Source organism: Carlito syrichta, unplaced genomic scaffold (assembly GCF_000164805.1).
Source record: "Carlito syrichta isolate Samal-C Ts95f unplaced genomic scaffold, Tarsius_syrichta-2.0.1 Scaffold305250, whole genome shotgun sequence".
Classification (NCBI taxonomy): domain Eukaryota; kingdom Metazoa; phylum Chordata; class Mammalia; order Primates; family Tarsiidae; genus Carlito; species Carlito syrichta.
The window spans coordinates 169,208-194,407 of NW_007249346.1; the positions used below are offsets into that span (position 1 = coordinate 169,208).

The window sequence follows — 25,200 nt, forward strand, 5'->3', positions numbered from 1 at the left end:
TGGTCAGGTGCAGTGACTCAAGCCTATAATCCCAGCACTTTGGGAGGCTGAGGGAAAAGGAATGCCTGAGCCCACGGGTTCAAGACCAGCCTGGGTAACATGGTAAGACCTCGCCTCTACAATAAACCAAAAAGTTAACCAGGCGTGGTGGCACAGAAGGATTGCCGGAGTCCAGCAGGTCAACGCTAGGTTAGCTGTGAGCATGCCACTGCACTTCAGCTTGGGCGACAGAGTGAGACTCCAACTCAAAAAAAAAAGCCTCCTTTGATGCTAATACAGCTACAGCAGTTTTGCTATGCTTCATGTTTTGCATCATGTTTTTGCCTATCCTTTTAATCAGTGTCTTTATGTTTAAAATCAATCTCTTGCAAATATCATCCAGATGCATTATGCTTTTTTTTGAGTCGGAGTCTCACTCTGTCACTCAGGCTGGAGTGCAGTGGCATGCTCACGGCCACCCCAGCATCTACCTGCTGGGCTCTGGAGATTCTTCCACCTCAGTCTTCCAAGTAGCTGGAACTACAGGTGCGCGCTACCATGCCCGGCTAATTTTTTATTTATTGTAGAGATGAGGTCTTGCCAAGTTGTCCAGGCAGGTCTCAAACCCGCAGGCTCAGGCAATCCACTCGCCTCAGTCTCCCAAAGTACTGGGATTACAGGCTGAGCCATGGAGCCCGGCCACATCATGCTTTTTTATTCAGTTTGACAAATACTGTTCTCTTAAATGGAATGTGTACTCTATTTATATTTAGTGCTATTGTTGATATAGTTGGGTCTAACTCTTAATATCTGCTTTCTTCCTTTTTTTAGTCAGAATCTCACTCTGTCGCCCACTACAGCCTCAACCTGCTGGGCTCAGGTGATCCTTCTGCCTCAGCCTTCCAAATAGCTGGAACTATAGGCAGGTGCCACTATGCCTGGTTAATTTTTTGATGTACTGTAGAGATAAGGGCTCGCCAAGTTGCCCAGGCTGGTCTTGAACCCGTGGGCTCAAGCAATCCTCTCGCCTAGGCCTTCCAAAGTGCTGGGATTACAGGCTTGAGCCAGTGTGCCCGGTTGATCTCTGTTTTCTACACGCCCCTTTTGTTTCTTATTCTATTATTTCTCTTCCCCTCCTTTTAGGGACTTAATCAAGTATTTGTAATATTCCAATTAATCTTATCTATTGGCTTTTCAGCTGTTCTATTCAGGTTTTCGTTTGTTTTTTAAAGACAGGATCTTGATCTGTTGTCTAGGTTGCAGCAGTGCAATCATGGCTCACTGCAGCCTTGAACTCCTGGGCTTGAGCAAACCACCTGCCTCAGGCTCCCAAGTAGCTGGCTAATTTTTTCTTCTAATTTTTTTTGTAGAGATAAAGGTCTTGCTATGTTTCCCAGGCTGGCCTCAAACTCTTGGCCTTAAGTAATCCTCCTACCTCAGCTTCCCAAAGCACCAGGCCTGTATTTTTTAAGTGGTTCCTCCACGGACCACAAAGTATAAATTCTCACGCATAAAACTACCCTTAAATCTCAAATCGGGGGGATGGGATTAACAGTAGCAAATATCTGTCTGGGGATGGGAAAACATCTCTTATCAACAGGGTGCCTGAATGAAATGTAATTGTACACCTAACCCTTAACTGTACCCCACAAAACCATAATAAAAAAAAAGAGATTGAAAAGACCAAAAAAAAAAAAAAAAAAAAAAATCTGAAATCTATAACCAATGAACAACTGGTACTTTCCATTTTGACTTACAAATGCTACGCTTAAATTTTGCTTGTTAAATTATCTATTAAACATTGTTATATTTATTTAAATTTCTGCCCTTTGGGAAGTAAATGATTCTCTAAAATCTTCATCAAGAAGATAAAGAAAAACATATTTATATCAGCCAATGTGCCCACCCACCGTGAAACCTTAGTGATTTGTATTTGGCTTCAGTAAACCACAGTCCAATACCAAGGAATGCAGAAAAGATGGGCTAGAACATTCTCTGTTACAAAGAAAATCTTCCTGCTGCTATTGAAAAGCAATGTGAACTCACCTCCTTGTAAATCAATTCCACTTTTATGTTATTTCTATCCATTGTACATACAGGCATAATGCAAACTTTACACTTAAAATATATGAATCAGTCTGTAATTTGGACACCAGACTGTAAACTCCTCAAGGGCAGACACTGGGACTTTTCTTTCTCTAACTCATAACTAAGTGCCTATCAAACAAGTGCTCAGGAAATCTGAGCTTAGATAACTGAACTTCATTAGGATGAGGTATAAATAATTTAACAGTGATTACCAATGCCTGGATCAAATAAGCTTATATGCTGAGCCCTATAAATAGTGGCCACCTATTAATGGGCTCTTAAGAATTTATGTAAATTTCATTAGACTTGGTTGCTTAGCAACATCACTACTCTATAAATTAAGCAAACAGGCATCCAGTACAAACACACTGTTCAATACCACTTTAACCCAGAAATGTCTGAAAGGTGAGAAGGAATCCATCTATCCAAAAGGTAGAAAGATACTGAGTGACATCTTTAAAAGTTGTAGATTACTGTGTTCAATCAAATACCTCACAAACAGGTCCGGATGTGCAAAAAAGTCTGCGTACATTTCTAAAAGAGATCTTCTTTCAAGAATAAATGTTGGAAGAACTACCTGAAAAACATACACATTTTGACCCTTGAGTATCAAACTGCACTACAAATAAACAGGTTGCTAAACTGCTAAAACCAAACAAACACACACACACTTCATTTCAATCACGGTAATGCCCACCCATATTGCCCAGGTATGCTTCTAAAAACTACTTTCCCCAACTGCTCAGATTCAGAAATGCCGATTAACTCGCCCAGCAGATGAAAAATGTCCAAATGTCACTTCCACTGTGTACCCTCCCTTTTCTACCTGAGGGTAAAAACAACAAATTGCTCAGTCGCGATCTTTGGATGCCTACCTGCCTGGCATTATATAGACATTATCTTACTAAATTGGACAACAGTCCTATGGTGAAGAAATTACTAGCCCTATTTTATAGGAGAGAAATAAAAGGCTCTGAGAAGGTGAGCAGTTTTCCCACTTTCCCATTATTCATGAGGAACTCCACATCAGGTCTGCCTGACTTCAGGGCGTCTGTGCACTTTCCAGTCTAGCTGTATGGGAAATGTATCTACTTATGAATTTGTATCCTCAAATATATGATGAGCTCCTAGAATTTAAGAACCAAGTTTTATTCACACTGGTGTTTTCCTTGCTATTTACATAGTAAGAACATATTATTTTTACTTTTTTAGAAACAGGGTCTCGCTCTGTCACCCAAGCTAGAATGCAGTGGTGTGATCATAGTTCACTGCAGCCTCGAACTCCCAGGCTCAAGCCATCCTCCTGCTTCAGCTTTTCATGTAGCTGGGACAATAGGTGTGTGCCATCACATCTGGCTAAATTTTAACTTTTTTGTAGAGATGGGGTCTCACTATGCTGCTCAGGCTGGTGTCGAACTCCTAGGCTCAAGTGATCTCCCTACCTAGACCTCCCAAAGTGCAGGGATTACAGGTGTGAACCACTGTGCCCAGCAGAAATTTCTTAATGAGCAATTAAAGGAATAAACAAAAGGAAGGAAAGAATAAAGACTAGGAACCAATAAATTAGAATATGGGGAAAAAAATGAGAAAGATGAGAGTTAACTGATAAAAAAGAATAGAAGTCAGGTAAGAATGCTGAAAAAGAAAACAAGGGCGTATATAAATAGCTCTTGCAAATCAACAAGAAAAAGAGCACTACACGCTAATAGAAAAATGGACAAAGGAATTCAACAACCAATAATAATAATAAAAAGAACGGTCAGAAAACATAAAAAGTTTAATTTCACTTGTAATCAAGAAAAAAAATACTTCCCCCACTTAAAGTTTTTCTTGAGAACTCTCATTCAGCAACAGATCTTCAATGTTTTTTAGTAATATATAGATACATGCTATTAAGTCAAACTCAGGTCAGATCCAGCTCTAGGTTGCTATGGCCTCTTTCTGGGGTCTCAAGGGGTGACTGGATTCACTTAAACTCATCAGACTCTTACCACTGACAGGTTTAAACAAACACATGCCACTGGCCAAGGAGAAGTGGACCTTCTAATGGACAACTTCTGGAAAAGCTGTATGGGAAATGTATCTACTTATGAATTTGTATCCTCAAATATATGATGAGACAACAAGAAAGCCAGCAGCTATGCAATCTAATGGTTACTGAAGCAGTTCTGGTGACAAACTACTGCAAATATTCTTCTACCTAGAACATTCCTTGAACAATATGTTGGGCTCCCCAAATAAATGTTATATTTGTGTTTCTATTCTCTCTTATATTAGGGATAAAAGGTTTTATTATGGATACTTATTAGAAGGTATGGATAAATCTTTTTCTTAATGGCCCGCTAACTCTAAAACAAAATAAAGTCCACTACTGACAAAGACCATAGCACTGGATTGACTCTGTGGTAACAAAAGTAAAAATCCTCATCGGGGGCAGTGGCTCATGCCTATAATCCCAGCACTCTGGGAGATGGAAGCAAGATGATTGCTTGAGCACAGGGGTTTGAGACCACCCTGGGCAACTGGGTGAGACCTCATCTCTACAAAAAAATATTTAAAAGTTAGCCAAGTGTGGCGGTGTGCACCTGTAGTCCCAGTTACTCATGAGGCTGAGGTGGGAGGATCACCTGACCCAGCAAGTCAAGGCTGCGGTGAGCCATGATTGTGCCACTGCAATCTGGCCTGGACAACAGAGTGAGACTGCGACTCAAAAAAAAGGGTAAAAATCCTAAATTTAATTAACCTTCTAAAGCTAGTAGAATAATACTGTCACCAGTATGAAAGCTACTATTGCTCAAGTCTGCAAGACAAAGGCAGTAGTGGAAAGATTACAGGTTTTAAAACCATAGACCAGATTTGAATTTGTCTACCACTTAAGATGATTCAGTCAAGTTACTTAGTCTCTCAAGTTTTAGTTTGCTCATCTATAAAACAGTTAACAGCAGCACCTACTTTGCAGTGCTGTGGTGAGAATAAAGTGAAAGGATGAGGCTTCTAGCACAGTGCCAGGAGTACACAAAGGCGCCCACACCAGTCTCTTAATTTGGGCAGGCACTGTTTAGAGCTCCAAGTTTAAATTCAAATCCAGACTACAATAACTGTACAACTCAACATGTGTCATACAATCTTACATTCGCTGCCTCTTCCATGCTGCGTGAGGGAACCCTGCAGACCACAGAGGAAGGGACTTGTTCAAGGCCACGTGGTTGGTAAAAGCAGAGGCAGGATGCAGACACACTCTGACCCCAGGATCAGAATGCTGCTCATTTCGATTCTCTACATACACAGTGCTTTAGGCTGTGCCCCAACTACTAACCAAGTCCAATACTATTTCTCATTTGCCCCCAAATAAAATCCTCATCTTAATCCGTATAACCCATACACGCTATGCGCTATGAAATTATTCCACCTTTACTTACTGCATCATTTATAACATTTTCAGTCTACATATATATTACAGCACAAAAAGACACACGTATAAACACAAGTTCTATCATCTGACTCACCATGCAATCACCAAGCACTCATACACACACATGCAGACTTACACAGCTTTGGCCCTTACCTTGGTGAGATCCATCCCTAGCCTGACCTGCGACAGGAGGTGCATGATGACACTCTTGTGCTCCTCCACCGACCCTGCCTCCCCATCATCATCTCTATCATCATGTGAGTCGAAAAGGTCTAAAAGGAAACACATCTTATTAGACTGGTGCTCAACTGGCCCAGTCTGTGCTGCTGCAAGCATCACAAATGTTTTTAAGAAAAAAAGTTAAATTCTCAGAGGTCACTTACCAGCATCACTTGTTCCATTGGACATGGATGAATTCAGAGATTCTGTGGTATCTGGCCGCTTCAGACTGTTTCCCGAGCTGCTGTGTGTCAACACTGAGGCAGACCCAGAAGAACTATAAAGACACGAATCACCTTCGTAAGCAGAAGAAAGCAATTGAGAACCACAGCAGACATCTACAAAGCCACTCAGAACCAAAATATCCAGACAGGTGACAGAAACAGACTAGATACTGACAGTCGGTTATATACTTGTAGATATACACTTTCCAACTTCCCCCTGCCTCCCTCATTTCAATACTGTAAACCGTCAAGTCTGATGATCAAGTCTCTTGCTTGTGCTTTATACATAGGGTGTGCTCAACAAAGCCATGTTGAAAGGCAAGGTCTGAAGATCATCAGAAATTCACGAGATTTTTGCCTCTGCATCTAAGTTTAAAACTAGAGTTCATTTTCTGATTTTGTTAGTTTGTATAAAAGCAGATAGATTTGTCACAATTCTTGGCAACAATTTCCAGAAACTTAAAAATGGCAATAGTCTAGCACTAAATAGTTTCAGAAAGATGTCTTGTCTTTATTTTTGAGATCCTCTGATAAAAGCCTATGTTGGTATTAACACTCTGCCCCCCCAAAAATGTACTTTGAATTATAAAATAAAAAAGTATTATTATTTTTACAAGTAAATTTATGGTAACTGGCTTTATGAGCTGGTTGACAGGTCTCAAGAAAGCTTCTTTTATGACATTATTATACCTGTGATCATAACGTACTCAGGTAAGAGTGGGTGTGAGTGTGTGTGTATTTATAAATTTATATTTTCTGTAGAGACAGGGTCTCACTATGTTGTCCAGGCTGTTTTGAATTCCTGGCCTCAAGCGATCCTCCCACCTCAGTCTCCTGAGTTGTTGGGACTACAGGCGTGTGCTATCATACCCAGCTAGTATTTGTACATAAATAAAGGAATTATCAGAAAGGCATACAGTTAACTTATTTAAAAGCAGAAACCAAATGTATTTATATTTATAAAATTGTACACATCTAGTATAATAACAATCTTTTTACATATCTGCAGGTGTGAAGCAGATGTATTCTAATCTCCACATAGTTGCCCTTGTTACCTGCATTCTTTTGATTTTTAAAATTAATAAACTTTATTTTATAAAGCAGTTTCAGGTTCACAGCAAAACTGAACAGAAAGAACAGAGCGTGTCCATATACTCCCTGGTCCTGCACACGTACAACCCCCCTTACTGGCAACACCCCACACCAAAGTGGTGAATTTGTCACAACCCATGAGTCTACACTGATGCATCATGATCACTCAGAGTCATAGTTCACCTTAAGGTTCACTCTTGGAGTTGTGTATTCTGTGAGTTTTGACAAATGTATGACGACATGCAACCACCACTATATTACATGACACAGAATAGCAGCACTGCCCTAAAAAGACTCTGCTTATATTAGAATACTATAATATTATAATACTAGAATATATTATGTATTCTAATTTAAACACAGTTTGCCCAGGTTACTTACTTTCTTTTGATTTATTTTTCTTTTCTTTCTTTTTTTTTTTTTAAGTTGGAGTCTCACTCCGTTGCCCAGGCTGGAGTGCAGTGGCACACTCATGGTCACCCCAGCGTCAACCTGCTGGGGGCTCAGGCTATCATTACGCCTCAGCCTTCCAAGGAGCTGGAACTACAGGCATAAACTACGACTCCCGGCTAATTTTTTGATTTATTGTAGAGATGAGGTCTTGCCAAGTTGCCCAGGCTGTTCTTGAACCCATGGGCTCAGGCAATTCCCTCACTTTGACCTCCCAAAGTGCTGGGATTACAGGCTTAAGCCACCACTGGCCTTGATCTATTTTTCAAAACTCCTTAAGTAACTAAATATTGCTTTTTTGATAATTTAATAGCATACATCACAAGGCAGTATAACTAATGCCTACCTCACCAGTTTTGAGAAGCAATGGAAAATATGAGCAAAACACTTAGCTTAAGAGGAATCTAATTATCATTAAATAAAAGAACTGCAGGAAAATGATCTTTAAAATGTTTTGTGGTTCTCTATCATCAAAATAAGGTCAATATTTAAATCAATTGATCTAAAACTCCAAGATACTATATAACATAAATCTTATTTTAGATTCAATTCTAAACTCAGACCTATTTATGCTGTGCTTTTTCTCCTTACCCAGAGTTAGAAACCACATCTGAAGCCGGGCTCGGTGGCTCAGCCTGCAATCCCGCGCCTTTGGGAGGCTGAGGTGAGTGGATTGCCTGAGCCCGCGGGTTTGAGACCCGCCTGGGCACCTTGGCAAGACCTCATCTCTACAATAAATCAAAAACTAGCTGGGCGTGGTAGCGCACACCTGTAGTTCCAGCTACTTGGAAGGCTGAGGTGGAAGGATCACTGGAGCCCAGCAGGTCAAGGCTGCAGTGGCCAGGAGCAACCACTGCACTCCAGTCTGGGTGACAGAGTGAGACTCCAACTCAAAAAAAAAAAAAAAAAGAAACCACATCTGGGTCAAGTGAAATACTCAATAAAGTGAAGATGAATAAAGAATGGGATAAATTCTCAGTCATTCCATAGTTTATCTTGTTCAGGACAAAAGATTTAAAGAATACAGCTAAAGTCAACAACAATATCAAGGCATACAGGAAAGTTTTATCTGCAATAGGCTAAGTTGTGTAGCATTTGGGCATAAAAAATAAATAAAGCATACCAAAACATTTAAAACGCTGAATTAAATCACAATAAATTATTGAGTACTGAGTATATGCCACACACTGTTATGTCTGTATTTCCTCAGCCACTCAAAGCAGACATAATTACTCTCATAACACACAGACATTCATTTCAAAGGAATGTCTGGCTCCAAAGCACAAGTTCTTTCCAACAAGTATTTTTATCTGATTTATAGACATGTAAGCCATACTGCTAAATAACATAGTTCACACAGAAGTGTTCGCTACTATTAGTCTTTAGACATAAAATAGTAAAAGGACATAAGTTTCAAGTTCTCTTTCTTCAGAAAGAGGAAAAAAACCACAGAAATGTGACCTCGGCGTTACAAAACTAGTGGCAGCAGTTGACCAGCAGATGTCACAGCTCAAAAGCCTACAGAAGCCAAGCAGAGAACAAAGGTATGTGAACAGGGCCAAGACATAAACAATATGGAGCTGTAGTCAGCAGCCTAATCTGAAAAGACTTAAAGCCCCATTAAAAATAAAACAAAAAACAAGCCAACAGAACACTGCTGCCAAAAGAAAACATCTGTATCTGTAGTCCCTACCATTCAGGGTTTCCAGATTCGAATATATATGGAGAGTACGAAACTGAGGGAGAAAAGGAACCCAGAGTGGGTTAGCTAGACATAAAACTTGACTCCAGGCCCTTTCAAATGAGGGGTTCACGAGCTGTGTTTGTTATGGGACAGGGGCCTGGAAGAGCATAGAGAAGGAAGTTTAAAAGGAAGAACAGGAGAAACTCGTGGGCCTGCAGGTGACTCTGGAAACATGACTATTATGGGAGCTACAGAAAAGGGTTTTAAATATTTCTATTTCATAAACATTTCAGGAGAATCCCTTAAACTGGGGCCAGAGAGTGACTATCAGTGATGTTCTAAGAACCTAACCACATATTATCCAGCTTTCACTGTATAGTCATATGCTTTTAGAGGATGGACAGATGAGTCTTACTAGCAAGTGATAACTCAATTGTATTTTGTTTAAAATAAAAGCTCATGTTTGGTGTCGGAAATCATTTCTAATTCTGTTTTAAATAAAACAAAGATGGAACCCTTTAAAAATTAATAATAACCTTTTACTTTGGAATTTTCTTTAAAATGCTTATTTTCCTTGATCCCTATTATCATTAAAATTTTTTAAAAGTTAAAGTGAAATTTCTATGGGCAAACTGCTAATAATGATGTCTCAATAGTTTATCTCTTAACATACCACAAGAAGAAAAAAAAACCAAGCTACAAAACAAAACTCTTTCTGTTAAACTGGTCTTCTTCTGTTGTACATTCAAACCTCCCTTTTAACTCAAGTTCCATGTCTTAACCATATGTGTTCACCTAGAGCACATCCATTTCACTTTTTTCCACATTCGAAAGCTGAATTTGATCCACTAAGCCAAGAAAACTTTAAGAACCAACAAAGTCATGTTCTGTATAAATGCTGAGATATTGAGCAGTTATGATACAACTGTATATGAATGCCATATTTTTCAATTCAGGTGTACAAGTAAGAGAACTAGGGTCCTATATGATATTTCTTATTTAAAGAAACCAGACTAGGTGTAGTGACTCACACCTGTAATCCCAGCACTTTGGGAAGCCAAAGTAAAAGGACTGCTAGAGCCCAGGAGTTCGAGACTAGCCTGGACACTATCTCTACGAAAAAAAAAAAATTTTTTTTAAATAGCCAGGCATGGTGACATGTGCCTGTAGTCCCAGCTACTTGGGAGGCTGAGGTGGAAGAATCACCTGAACCCAGGAGGTTGCAGGTGCGGTGAGTCGTGATCATGCCACAGTACTCTAGCTTGGGCAACACAGTGACATTCCAATTCAAAAAAGCAACAATAACATAAAAACTTTTTAAATTAAAAAAAGAAGAAGAAGAAACCAACATTCAAGGTCTATGGACTGGCTGATGGTACTTAGATTGCAAATTCATATTTAGTTATTTCCAAATCTATACTATTTTCACTAACAAAAATCCTAGCTATAGCAATGGTACCAACCCCGAGAATGCAGAAGTGGAAAAAATATCCCACAAAAATAAAGCCAAATACATCTATAACACACACAAGTAAAATTAATAATAAAAATAACAGCTATTACTTATTGAGTGTTTATGATTATGTGCCAGACACTATTTTAAGCACTTGTTATATTATTCTCACTTAAATGTTCACAGTGACCTCCTGAAGTTGAAACTCTTATCATGTTCATTTTACAAATGAAGAAACTGAAGATTACACAGTAAACTGAGCAATGTCGCACACTTTTGAAGCAAAACAGATTTAAAACCCATTCTTTCTGAGATTCCGGAATCTAGATTTAACCATAACAACCTGTACGTCATTGAGGCTGAAAAGTGTTTTGCTTATTAGCCATCATGTAAATGCCTGTTAAACTTTTTCTGTACCATGTAGATGCCTATCGTTCATTCAGTCATGTACAGCAGGTCACATTTCTTAACGTGAGAGCACCTATCATCAGAATCTGTGAAAATCTGCCCGCCTGTGTCGCTGGAACCACGCACTTCCCTCTGTTCCTGACACTGGTCCCTCATTGCAGGTCAGCGACATCATCCACTTACTCTCAAATGTTGGCTGGCCTCCCAAGCTATAATCCAGTACCCCTGCATTTAATTCTATATCTAAATTAAATCTATAATTTAGATATATATAATTAAATCTATAATTTAGAAATAAATTAAACCTATAATTTAGATATAGATAAATTCTATATCTAAATTTAATTCTATATCTAAATCTACCTTTCTAAAATGCAGACCTGCCACAATGCATGAGAAAATATTCAAAACTCTTAAAAGGTTCAAAGATTCTTTCATGCCCTGGCCCTTGCCAACCTCTTTGGCATCTTTTTTTTTTTTAACTACTCACCACTCATTAAGCTTCAGTCATACTAAACTGCTCTAAGTATAGCTCCCCAAAGAAAGCAAGCTTCCCTGGCTTCTAGGCCTTTTGAATAGGGCTCCATCTGCATAAGAACATTTCCATTTCCCCATCTCTCCTACTCGTTTCCATTCTCTTTACTTATCCACAGTTCACCTTAGGATCATATCCTCCTCCCTCCTCTGGAAATCCTTCCCTGATTCTCAAAACTTCAAAGTGTTCCATGTCCCTCTAATTCATACGTCATAACTTAGTCACCAATGTGACTGCATTACAACGTGGGGCCTGCGGGAAGTGATTAGGTCATGAGGTGGTAGCCTCATAAATGGGATTACAGCCTTTATAAAAAAGACCCCACAGGGCTCTCTCAGTCCCTTTCTGCCAAGTGAGGACACAGTGAGAAGACAGCCATCTATGAACTATGACTTGGCCCCTCATCAGCTATCAAATCTGCTGGTGCCTTCAACCTGGACTTCCCAGCATCCAGAACTGTTGGAATCATGTTCCAGAGACAAGCAACTAACAGAAATTCTTGAGTTTGCAGGATGGCAAATAAAACAACAACAACAATTTGGTGAAATGCTGAAACTCCCTCCACTTGTAAGCTAACAAAACTGACTGAAATCGTTGGAACCAACATAGCCAATTAGAGTCTGCGCAGAACCAGTTTGCTAAGGTCACAGCCCAAACTGCCACTGCATGTTTCATACTAACTACTCCCAAATTTGCACATGCGATCCATGAGGTAGCATGAAGAGACAACTGCACAGGTAGCATGAAGAGATAACTGCACAGACCTCCTACTTCCTTCCACGAATCACCTACTAATCTCAGAAACGACCCCTAAACCTTTCCTAATACAATTACTGTCTTAAAGCCAGTTTAAAGAGACAAAATTGAGCTGCACTTGTCTCCCCGTGAGCCAAATTGCAATAAAAAGCTTTTCTTCTCCCAAAAACCTGGGTCATAGCGTTGGTTTTTAGCATACTGGGCAGCATGCCCCTTTTGCTTGTTAATGCTGTGAGAAATAAATTTCTGTTGTTTATAAGCCACCCAAGTTAGAGTATTTTGTTATAGCAGCCTGAATGGACTCAGACACCATACCACGTATCCTACTGGATTCTAAATGTCTGTCTGTTCCCCAAGTTCCTTATGAACAGGGTCTGGGTCTTTTAGCCTCTATACCATCCTTCCATCTAGGACAGTGCCTGTATTCAACACCTATATTCAACACCTATATTTGAATATCTCCACTCCAATTTAAAAAAAAGGATAGTAACCTCTTATTTGTATAATACTTCATAGCTTATTCACTCTCATTAGATTCTCTCCTAATGCTGATGCTATTTATTCCATTTGGATTAAGTCAGGAGTAAAATCAAAACTTTCATGGAACTGGCTTTATTCAATGAGCCAACTAAAAATAAGCTGTCCATATCACTATTATATAGCAATAAAAAGCATATTAGAAAATAAGTTGTCCTTTTTATTGTTCCTGAGTAATAAGGCAAGTCTATCATTAATACCAGTCCTAAAACCAAGTTACATTTTTAAAAATCAAGGGAGTCATTTACGAAGGTACTTCATTCATCTACTTACTCTATTAAGCGCTTTGGAGAGGAGCCACTTTGATGGAATTCATCCGCGTCATAGAATTCATCTTCACTGCTAGAATAGGAGAACTCTGGGACTGTATTTGGAGACAAGTTGACATGGCTTGGAGAAGTAAGACTGCTACTAGGTGGTGAATGGCCACTGCCTACGAAGTTAAAAAGTTTTAATTAGAAAATTATGTGGTGACTGAGGGGAAGAAATCAGAAAGAGTTTGGTTAAGTTGATAAAGATCTCCACACTATTTGTAAAGAATATTAACCTTTATACTACACACAGAAAAATGCAAATTATGTTACAGAAAGGGGACATAGCCTTTTAAATAAATGGAAAAAAAAAAACTATGTCCTCCTTTTACAATTAAAGCTTAATTTATCTCTAATGTTAGGTGGAGAGCTCTTTTGATTACACGAGTTTTGGTGTTAGAAGTCCCACAACAGACACCAGTACCAATGGGAAGCCAAGTCTTATATTTTGCCCTGAAGATCCAGATACCTAAAGATGTAGCAGCAAGTGAATAGGAATGCAAAATGGAAAGAATCCCAAGACCACAGGAACATTAAAATATTGCTCAGCATATCATACTCATCATCAGTCAATACTTTTTTTGCAGTCACATACACACACCATCTAAGTTCCTAACTTTTTTTCACTATCCAAATTCCTAACTTCTTTTTCACCAATATTTTTTTGCAGTCACATAGAAAACACACATATCATCCAAATTCCTAACTTCTTTTCCACCTAAGACAGATGCTTGGGGTTTAGGGACAGAGATAAAAACAGAGGGCTATTATAAGAAAAATGTAGAAAAGACTCAGAAAAATATCTTTCTACTCCTAAACAGTCTAACTGAAGAAACAGAAATTAATGGAGATCCAGAGAAAGAATCTCTGAGATGATCATCTGGTACCTTGCCAAGTAATAAAGAACAGGAAAAAAAAAAAGGATCAAATAGACCAAACCAGTAGAGTGATCAATTTACTGAGCATCTATGTGCTGTCAGGTAATTTGTATCAATCTACTACAGTTGTCTGGTGAATATTAAATTTGATTAAGTCATTGCTGGCAATCTAAATCCAGGGCCAAAGTTCTGGAAGACACTGAAGACAGCATACAAATAAATCCAGAGGGCTGGGTCCAGTGGTTCACGCCTAAAATTGGGAGGCCGAGGTGAGAGGAGTGAGAGGAATGCCTGAGCCTGAGCAGAATCAAAAAAAAAAAAAAAGAGAGAGAGAACATTTCCTTTTCCTCTTAGTTCTTCTTTTAGAGAAAAAAAGAATTTAAAGTTGTTTGCTAAGTTGAGCTACCTTTGGAATTTCCAAAATAAGCTTTACCTTTTAGGGGGTAAACTTTTTGTATTATGTTAAAAATATCTTTGTGAATATGACAACTAAATGTGGCAGACTAATCTGTTCTTCTCCATAAGTTATTGAACCATATATGTAGGAATGGGCTAAAAATTTATGAGTGGCTCTGGATATTTTATTTATTATTTTATTTTATTTTATTTTAGAATTGTTAGAGTTAGAGCCAGAGTCTTACTCTGTCACCCAGGCTGGATGGCAGTGGCACACTCACAGGCACCACAGCCTCTAACTGCTGGCTCAGATGATCCTTCTGTCTCAGTCTTTCAAGTAGCTGAACTACAGGTCCGCGCCACCATGCCTAGCTAATTTTTTTTAAAAATTTCTTGTAGAGATGAGGTCTTGCCAAGTTGCCCAGGCTGGTCTGAACCCATGGGCTCAGGCAATCCCCTCACCTCGGCCTCCCAAAGTGCTGGGATTATAGGTGTGAGTCACCGTGCCTGGCTGGAAATTTTCTCTGATTGGAATAGGAAAAAATAGCCTAAGAGTTACAAATGATTAAATAACATGCAAACACTCCAGGTGAACACGCAACTGAAAATGCATCTAGGAAGAATCTGAGTTTGAGTGGGAAATGCAAACAAAAGAGCTGAGAATGATTTATGAGAGCAAAGCACATGATTTCTTATCTGTTACTTTTTTGTATGAGTGAGAGAGATAAAGAAATAAAGGTAGAGAAGATGATATTAAGATGAAAAAATCAGGCCAGGCATGGTGGCACACGCCTGTAATTCCAGAACCTTGGGAGGTAGAGGCAAGAGGATTGCCTGAGCCCAGGGGTTTGAGACCAGCCTGGGCAACTTGGCAAGATCTCATCTCTACAATAAATAAAAAAACTAGCCTGGGGTAGTGGGGCATGCCTGTAGTTCCAGCAACTTGGAAGGCTGAGGCAGAAGGATCTGTCTGAGTCCAGCAGACCAAGGCTACAGTGATTGTAAGCATGATATCTCTTCTAAAATAATAGATTTTTAAAATATCTTCTAACTGAAATAATTTTCAGAAGATAATCTCTATCTTCTGGGATAATTTTTACTAAAATTAATGTGTATAAGGAAGAGGGCAACCCTCTTGGTTCCTCTCCTGCTGTGGGAGCTTTTCTGTCCTCTCAATAAATCCTGCTTTCTTAATTTAAAAAAAAAAAAAAGGAAGAGGCCCTCACTTTTTCAAAGTTTGTAACTAGTTTTAAGTATTTTCAAACAGACAAATTCTGGCTGTTTCAAAATTCTGACATAAAAATACAACAACAACAAAAAACAGATACTAGTTTTATTTATTTATTTATTTGAGTCAGGGTCTCATTCTGTTGCCCAGGCTACAGTACAGTGGAACAATCACTGCCTACCATAGTCTTGACCTCCTAGACTCAGGCGATCCGTCTGCTTCAGCCTCCCAAGTACTGGGACTACTGGCATGCACCACCACACCCAGCTAATTTTTTAAGGTTTTTTTGTAGAGACAAGGTCTTGCGATGTTGCCCTGGCTTGTCTTGAAATCCTGGGCTCAAGAGATCCTCCTGCCCTGGTCTCCCAAAATGCTGGGATAACAGGTGTAAGCCCCCATGCCTGGCTTGGTACCACTTTATAAGAAGTTAGCCAAAACATCACAACATCTTCAAATTGCATTTTCCCAAAAACTTCAAGTAAGAGAACTAATGTTGACCTTTTTCCTTTCAGGCATCCTCTCATGCTATTAAATATTAAAAACCAAAGTAACAGCATCAGTACCTTTATTAATTCAATTCAAACTTTAAAATGGAGCCTAAAATCACATGGTAATTATTCATTATTATATAAGAAAAACTCTACCCCAGGGGAAATAAAGATCCATGAAGGAACAATAGGGGCTGCTCTCCCACCTACTCGAGAGTAGTTTGGGCTCTGGTTTTGGTCTCTAGGCTTAACAGGGACAAAAGCACCGCGTGTTCCCTTGAGTTTGGTTCTACAGGTTATTCAACATACATTTAATTAGTTTTTAAAAAAGAAAAATCTAAGCCGGGTTCAGTGGCTCAGCCTGTAATCCTGTGCCTTTGGGAGGCTGAGGTGAGTGGATTGCCTGAGCCCACAAGTTTGAGACCCACCTGGGTAGCGAGACCTCATCTCTACAATAAATCAAAAAAAAAGCCGGGCATGGTAGCACATGCCTGTAATTCCGGCTACCTGGAAGGCTGAGGCGGAAGGATCGCCGGAGCCTAGCAGGTCGAGGGTGCGGTGGCAGGGAGCGGCCACTGCATTCCAGTCTGGGCGACAGAGTGAGACTCCAACTCAAAAAAAAAAAAGAAAAATCTAATCTGTAACATTGTTAGTATCCCTAAATAGTATAAAGAAAAAATAAAGACTGTAAGTCTAAATGAATTAAGAAAATGCAAATTAAAATGAAGTATCTTTTTTCTGCCTATAAAATTGGCAGAAAAATAAAAGACTGATAAATGTTTCCTTAAAAAATACACATGTACCACGGATGCTGTGCAAGGATAACACTGAAGTATTGCCTATAACAGAAAAATACTGGAAACAAATGTCCATCAGTGAAGAAAACAAGCAATACCTGCCGGCAGCTGTAAAAAGAATGCCAGAGACCTAACTATACGAACATGGAAAGCTTTCTAAGCGCTCTCTGCTAAAGAAAAAGAGCCACATGATCTTGTTTAGATTAAGGCAAAATGACAATAAAAAACACATAATCCAAGGAGATTAGAGTAGGGAGAGTGGAGAAGATGTTCAGTGTTTATTCTCTATACTTCCATTCAGCTGACTCCTTTATAATGAGAAATTCTGCAAGTCTAGCTTGAGTACTTTTCTTTTTGAGACAGGGTTTTACTTTGCCACCCAGGCTGCAATGCTGTGGCATGATCTCAGCTCCCTGAAGCTTCAACTTCCTGGATTCAAGTGATCCTCCTGCCTCAACCTCCTGAGTAGCTGGGACTACAGGTATGTGCCACCACACCTGGCTAATTGAGTACATTTAAAAAAAGTCAATAGAGATTCCCCAAATAAATCCCAAGGTAAACAAACAAAATTCTGTCATATTTTATTTTATTTTAATTATAATTACTCTAAAGCTTCTGGTTCAATCACAAAGTTAAACACTTCATATATGGAATTATAATGTTAAAACTAAGATAAACGGACAACACATATTTTCAACTCACCCCATCAGAGGTCAAACACAAGTCTCAAATAGTAACAGGGAGTTACAAGAAATAAAGGAATGACACAAAGCTGTACCTGTACTATTTGGTGTTGGAGTCTGATGATGTCCCAAGGTAGCCAATACAGGTCCAACTGGCAGTGAAGATGGACGCTGCTCTGACTTGCACAACTGAGCAGGTTCTAGGAGATTGAAATATGCAAAATAAGCTAGAGAAACAGCCAAACACTCTGCTGACTGCAGTTGTTTAGGATTCAAAATCCTAAAGACCAGAACAATTTGAAATGAGGTTCCATGAAGTCCAGTTTCATGCTACTCCTTCGTTCTCACCTCATAGCCTCTTAAACTAAATGAGGTTATGTTGCAGAGCACTGGGATATATCATGGCAGGACAGCAAAAGACCAGCCATGGCAGGCTGATGACCTTGTACGACTGCTCTGTAAGCTAGCAAATGCTTCTGATGATAATATATCTCTGAGCTTCAAACCACATGAAGTCTGAAATGGGCACCTCCACCTCTATAGTCTCTTGAGAGATAATAATCTAATTCTCTTAAGGAGCAAAACTTCACAAAACAACTTCACATACTTATAAGTTTGTTTTTTTTGAGAGTCTTGCTCTGTTTTCCTGGCCTGAGTGCAAAGGCATGCATGATCATAGTGCACTGCAGCCCTGACCTCCTGGACTCAGCTCACCCTCTCATCTCAGTCTCCTGAGTAGCTGACACTACAGGTGTGTGCCCTGATGACAAGTCTTTTTTTTTTTTTTGGTAGAGATGAGGTTTCATTATGTTGTCCAGGCAGGTCTTGAACTACTCAGCTCAAGCAATCCTCCTGCCTGGGCCTCCTAAAGTACTGGGATTACAGGCATAAGTCACTATACCCGGCCCACTTTATCAGCAAGCATCATAAATTTCATTCTTCCCTTCCTCGTTATCTTAAAATCTACCATGAACAAACTGTCTATGTGGTTCAGAGCTATAAGAAGTACCTGAAAACACAACATCCTTGGATTATCCTTATTAAGGTATATTAATTTTTCTCTGAAATTTTAGTCATGAATTCTGAGTCACAGGATTCTGTCTTAGGAGCTAAGCCAAGTCTAAGTAACCATGTTTGTTTTCCATCTCACTTTGAAAACCAAAACCCCTTCTGCCATACTTCAAAGGTCCCAATACCAAAAAACCACTACCACTTTTTCTAGTTCATTTTCAGCTGTATATTTTTGTGATTCATTTTATTAAAACAAACAAAAAACAAAGAAAACAATACGAACAACAAGAGGTAAGATTACTATGACAGTCACACAAATTACGTTTTTTTTTTTCCCATCAGTGAATCTATGAAACATTTTCCAAATTCTGTACCTGGAGGTAAGACAGTCTGGGAAGGCATTGTGCTGATCACAGGTTCCAAAGGACTAGGGTGATATATTGCATCTACTGGATTAATAGTACTCTGAGATAAAGAAACACAGAATGTTATATTTAATTAAATGCCCTTCTCATGATGACCCTCCCAAGTGAATGAAACGCCCACATTTCTGACAGCAAAATCCTGACGGTAGCTATATAGATATGCTGATTAAAATACAAAGAAGAAATGAAACACCTTTTCTATACAGAAGCGGAAGAATTCCTTTAACAAAGCATAGTAAGGAGAGAGAAATGAATGAGTCTCTGTCACAGAAGAAGGTAAAGTTAAATGAAAAAACGTAGGAGTTGTAAGATGACGTGGTAGATTTCGGGAAACCAAAATAATAACCCCTCAATTCACTTCAGTGCTTCTCAAATTCTTAATTCACCACAAACACTGTTTCTCTATCAAAGATGAAGAAGCTCTCTCTCTCCTGCTCTGGTGTTAAGCCTTCTATCTGCAACCAGTTAATGCACCTGCACCTCCTATAACCTATAACCTAATCCTCCCACTCCACCCTCCTGCTACCTTTCATCATAATACACCACAGAGAAGATTGTCCCTTGGCATCAGGGGCTTGGTTCCAGGATCCCTGAGGATACCAAAACCCACAGATGCCCAAGTGCCTGTCATAAAATGATGTAATGTAGTATCTGCATATAACCTATGCATATCCTCTTGTATAACTTAAATCATTTCTAGATTACTTCTGATACCTAATACAACATAAATTGTTGTTATGCTGTAGTATTCAGGGAGTAATGACAAGGAAAAAAGTCTACACATGTTCAGTACAGAGGCAACTTTTTACTCCACATATTTTCAATCCAGTTAGCTAAATCCTTGGATGCTGAGGGCTGACCTCATAGGTGTCTAGTTTTATGGTCACTAAAGAGAAAGAGATGTCTCCCAATTGGGGAGTGTGGGAAACAGGGCTTTCTTTCGGAGGACTTAGAAGAGAGAGGGAAAAAAAATCAAACTTGGGGAGAGGGGAGTCCACGTTTCTCTGATTCCAAGCCAAGAAATTATTCTGACAACATGAAGACATTTTAAAAACAAGACGGCATGGCTTATGATTTGGGAGGGTGAAGTGGGGAATAAGGGGAGATTTTAAACCAAGGCTTTTGTCAGAGTAAAGTTCAGATCCATCATTTAGAAGACTAAACTGTTCAAACTCAAGAAATAAAAATTCTTAAAAAAAAAAAAGTTCTCAGCTGGGCGTGGTGGCTCAAGTCTGTAATCCCAGCACTTTGGGAGGCAAAGGCAAGAGGATTGCCTGAGCTCAGGGGTTTGAGACCAGCCTAAGCAACATGGCGAGACCTCATCTATACAACAAATCAAAAAATTAGCCAGGCGTGGTAGCGCGCAACTGTAGTTCTAGATACTTGGAAGACTGAGGCAGATGGATCGCCTGAGCCCAGCAAGTTGCGATGCCCATGAGTGTGCCACTACACTCCAGCCTGGGCGACAGAGTGAAACTCTGGCTCAAAAAAAAAAGTAAGTTATTTACATTTTCTTAATCTGGAAAACTAAACTTCAAATATGTATTAGGTAGCGCTTACAACACAAAATACAAAATGAAATTATGAGGGAAACATTTTGCCAATGAATAAACCCAAAAGTATTTGTAAAAACTTAAAAGCACTTAACAGTAAAAACTGAGATAATGGTAAAGTCTTTGTAGTATTCTCATTTAACATCTAAGTTTTTTAAAAATTTAAACAAAAAAATCCTTTCTCTACATGAATATTTAAAAATCATTAAATCAACTCTCTTAAATCAAGAGACCTGAACACAAGAATTCTGATTCTTGTCACTACAACAGTCTACCATAATATTATAACTGGAAAAAAAGGATACTTAGCAAAGATGCCCTGAAAACAATCAGTAATGATCAAAACCCAGAAAAGAGAAGATGCGAATGTTTTGAAGCACTGAAAAAAACAAAGAAACAGAGACATGAATTTTGATTCCTTAGAATCCTTAAGTCTCTAATCCTCTATGGACCTCAATTTCCCCGACTGCAAAGACTCTGGATTTATATGGTTGCTGTGGGTTTTCTGGTTATTGCACTGATTATATTTTCAGATATGGGACCAAGCCATGATAACTAAATGAGTATCTCAACAGTCTTGGCATTGTTCTTAAGTTCCTTATTCACACAGTGCTTTTCTCCAAAGGATTCCAAATGCTTTATAAAGGCAAAACCCCCTATTAACACTCTGTTCCACAGGAGAGAAAATATATCATCTCCTTACCTGTCCCACTGAAAAGACTAAGAAATAAAATCACTTTGGAACAGGAGACCAGAATTCTATCTTTTGAATGTAATCTTTTTTTTTTCGGATGAAATGTTCTACGATTAGGCTTGTCAACCAAAGAAAATACTTCAAGACATTTCTGTATTGCTAAACAAAAATTATGGGAAGCTCAACTTTGGACTGAGCTCCTGCACTAGGCCCCAAAAGACTCGACCAAAACAAAACGGAGTCACTCATGTTAACTGTCACATTCTAAAACTGAAACTCTAAGAAACAAGGAGATCCCAAAATAGACCAGTTTTTTTTTTCTAAAAACAGTAGATTCTGGTCTACCTAAGGAGTCAGTGTAGCAAGAAAGTGCTCTCTGCTTTCACCCTTAAAGAAAAACAAACCTGATGCCGGCCAGTCAATTTTTCCTCTATTGCTCTGTGTCCTTACTCCCATTTTACAAGACCCACTGTGCTGCCATTGCCCACTGAGGTCTCTTATTCTATTTTATAGAATGGAGGCTGCCCCAATTCACGAATCTTGAAAAAAACATTAATTAAATCTACAACTAAATTTGTTGTGATTTTGACTTTTGACAATACTCAATTTTTTTTTGTTGTTGATAGAAAAAATAACTATGCTATGCTTATCAACTTCAGTCAATCAACTTCAGGTAAAAACTATGTCACATTACAGTCTATGCCTTGCTTTAAAATGAATGTGCAGAGCTTAAGAAGTGCAAACAATAATACTGCTTTAATCTGCTATGATATTAATGAAACTCATGTAATATAATATATAATAAAGCATATATACATATATGTATGCATAGCTAACATTTATTGAATACTATGTGCTCATTCTATACCTTAAAACAAATTTCTTAGTATTTCAGCTTTCTTTATAGAAGAGGAAATTACGACTCAGAAAGGTTAAGTAACTTGCCCAAGCTCACATAGATAGTGAATGGCAGGGCTGTTTAGTTTAAACCCAAGCAGTCTATCTCTAAGACTGAAACTATGAACAGTTCTTTTATTTCCTCAAAATAAAATAAATAAATAGTCCCTTAAACAAAGGATTCAAATATATTTTGCTACAAGTTTAAATTTTTTCTGAGCATAAATTTTCTAGATGTTTTTAATTGCAAATGATCAAATATTTTTGGTATGCTTTATAAAACCCTGCCTATTTTTAAACATAATATGAAGTAATTTGGTTTTGAGAAGAAAAAAGATAAAAATAACAACCAACATGATTCTTCTTAGGAGTCTTTGGGAACCATGAAATGCTAGACAACACAGTCTTTCTCATGAGGCTCACAATCTTCAGCTTTGAACTGAGAAAAGTTTCAATGTATTTAATTCAAATTTCAATAATGCTTATCTTATCTCTGCTTTCTTAAGAAATATGCAAACAATATAGAAGTTTAAAATTTTTTACATTTAAAGCAAATATAAAGATAACATTCTCATTTTTTTCAAGTATAATCATGAGTTATTTTTGAAGATTTACAAAATGTGTTTCCAGATCTCAGAGAAGCTGACACTGTGAAGCCCAGGACAAAAAAAAAGAGGCTGCCTCCTGTTTCAGAAATACAGTCTGAACAGAAGTCACTCACAGTTACCACAGAACTAGGTAGCACAAACTACAAACCTTCAAACTCTTTTATTTCCAGCTGGGAAATATTAACTACAAAATTTTCTTTTTAGAGGGGAAGTTGTATATAAGGAAGGGTAAAAAGACAAGAGAGAAAAGAATAAGAAAATGGCTGTAAATGAAAGACTTCAAGTTGTAACTCAACAAAAATGCAGTCTATTCCACGTTGACCATGATAGTTAACACAATACAAATTAAAAAAAAATAAGAAAATAATAGGAACCTATAAATATACTTGATAAAGATACATTTCAATAGTGCACCCCCCTTTTGTATGAAGAAAAAAGAAGTTTGACAAGAAATGCAGCACTAGGTTATGCGTTATTTAATTGTAAAAGCTGAGTTTTCATACCATGATTAACCCTTCAAGTTAACACATGCAAAGTGACTTCAATCTGAACCAACACTTAGAAAAAATTTCAGGCTGTTATCTCCCTTCCAAATGATTGCTGAAAGATGGCCAATTTTAGGAGCTCAAGGAAAATTGCAAGAGTCAACAACAAAAAGCAGTGAGTAGGTAAAAAGAATGATTTGCGTTGAAAAATGAGTAGAAATTCAGGCTTCTCCTGACATGACTGGTTATAATGCTCTGCAGAAGTAAAGGGAAACAAAGATTAGATTAAACTTACTATAATTCCATCTGCGTGCTTCTCTGCATTACTCTGGTCCTTAAGGAAAAATGTTAAAAATATTAACTTCATTCTTACATTTATGAATTCCTTGTGTACTTTTCCTATTAAGAAAGCTTATTTTACTAGGTAAATGATAATGTTAGAATATTGCTTCTCTGCTTCAACTAAGATTCTATTTGTATACTCCTAGCCAAACATAATTCTAATACCAGCTACAAAACAACACCAGTAACATGGCAATTATTTCTCTATACAGAAATTTAATTAAGTTAACTGTAGATATATCCCACAGAACTGTAGTCATGCTCAAAATTACAGGCAGAAAGTGATCTCCAAATGGATGAACCTTGAAACCATGATGCTAAGTGAAAGAAGCCAGTCACAAAAGATTCAACTTGCGTGAAGTGTTAAGAATAGACAAATCTAGAGACAGAAAGTAGATCAGTGTTGCCAAGGGCTAGATGAGGGAGAGAGCACCGTTGCAAAGTGAGGGAGGTCCACGTGCTCCCCAACTAACAATGGGGCTACACCTCGATAAACCCAGCATAAGGTGAAACATTGTTAAGTCAGAAATGTATTTAATATCCCTATCTTACCAAACATCACAGCAAATCTCACATTAGCCTATAATGGGGCACAATCATATGGTAACACAGGACAGCACAGAGCACGGTTGTTTACCCTTGTCTGACCCTTGTAGTCACTGGTTGGGAACTGTGGCTTGCTGCCAATGTCCAACATGGCAAGAGAATATCGTACCACATATCATTAGCCTGGGGAAAAAAATCCAAACTCAAAATTCGAAGCACAGTTTCTACTGAATGCATAACACTTTTGCATCATCGTGGATTCAAAAAATCCTAAGTCAAACTATTATAGGTCAAGGACCATCAATGTAAGGAAATGACTACTTGATAGTGTGGGGTTTCTTCTTGGGGTGACACAAATGTGCTACATAGATTATGGTGGTGGTTACACAATTTCATATATATAATAAAAACCACTTAAGTGTGCACTTTACAGTATATAAATTATACATCAATAACTTTTTTTAAAAAAAGCTAATGAGAAATTGATTAACTGATGAAAACAAAGTCTATGCAAAAAAAAAAAAAGTTCTGGGGAGAGAACCTGGGATCTAAAGATAACTGGATATATAATCTACTTAAAAAGTCTCTATGGTCAGACAATACAGTCCTACAGGATAATCTAGCCTTGAGCTGTCCAGTTTGGTAGCTACTAGTAACACATGCCTACTAAACACCTGAAATGCTACTAGCTCGAAGTATAAAATATACCCATGACTTTGAAGATCTTAAACAAAAAAGGGGAGGTGGGGAGAGAGAAAATGAACATGAACTATTTCATCGATGAATTTTTATACTGAGTACATACTGAAATGATATTTGGATATACTGGATTAATAAAATACATTATTGAAATTAATCTCACTTGTTTCTTTTGACCTTTTTAAATATGGCTACAAGAAAAATTTAAATTACATTTGTGGCTCTCATATTCCTATTGAATAGCATTTGTCTATAGACTTAGGATATTCAATAAGTAACTGACAAAATTAAACCCTCAAATTCTTTTTTTTTTTTTTTTTTT

At 38.2% G+C, this 25,200-nt stretch overlaps 1 protein-coding gene across 6 annotated transcripts in view; it reads right to left on the reverse strand.

Moving 5' to 3' along the window:
* OSBPL9 (oxysterol binding protein like 9) overlaps window positions 1–25,200 on the reverse strand; it is an 89,652-nt gene that overhangs the window by 11,664 nt on the left and 52,788 nt on the right. For 4 of the 6 annotated variants that reach the window (XM_021714132.1, XM_021714129.1, XM_008061432.2 and 1 more), the window contains 6 exons: window positions 19,004–19,094; window positions 17,714–17,818; window positions 13,111–13,270; window positions 5,863–5,975; window positions 5,633–5,751; window positions 2,559–2,644 (listed from right to left, as the gene is read on the reverse strand). In XM_021714132.1, the coding sequence (XP_021569807.1) occupies window positions 2,559–2,644; window positions 5,633–5,751; window positions 5,863–5,975; window positions 13,111–13,270; window positions 17,714–17,818; window positions 19,004–19,094 (674 nt within the window). Of the gene's footprint in view, window positions 1–2,558; window positions 2,645–5,632; window positions 5,752–5,862; window positions 5,976–13,110; window positions 13,271–17,713; window positions 17,819–19,003; window positions 19,095–23,586; window positions 23,626–25,200 lie in introns of all 6 variants that reach the window. The other 2 variants (XM_021714130.1, XM_021714128.1) reach the window with 1 other exon arrangement.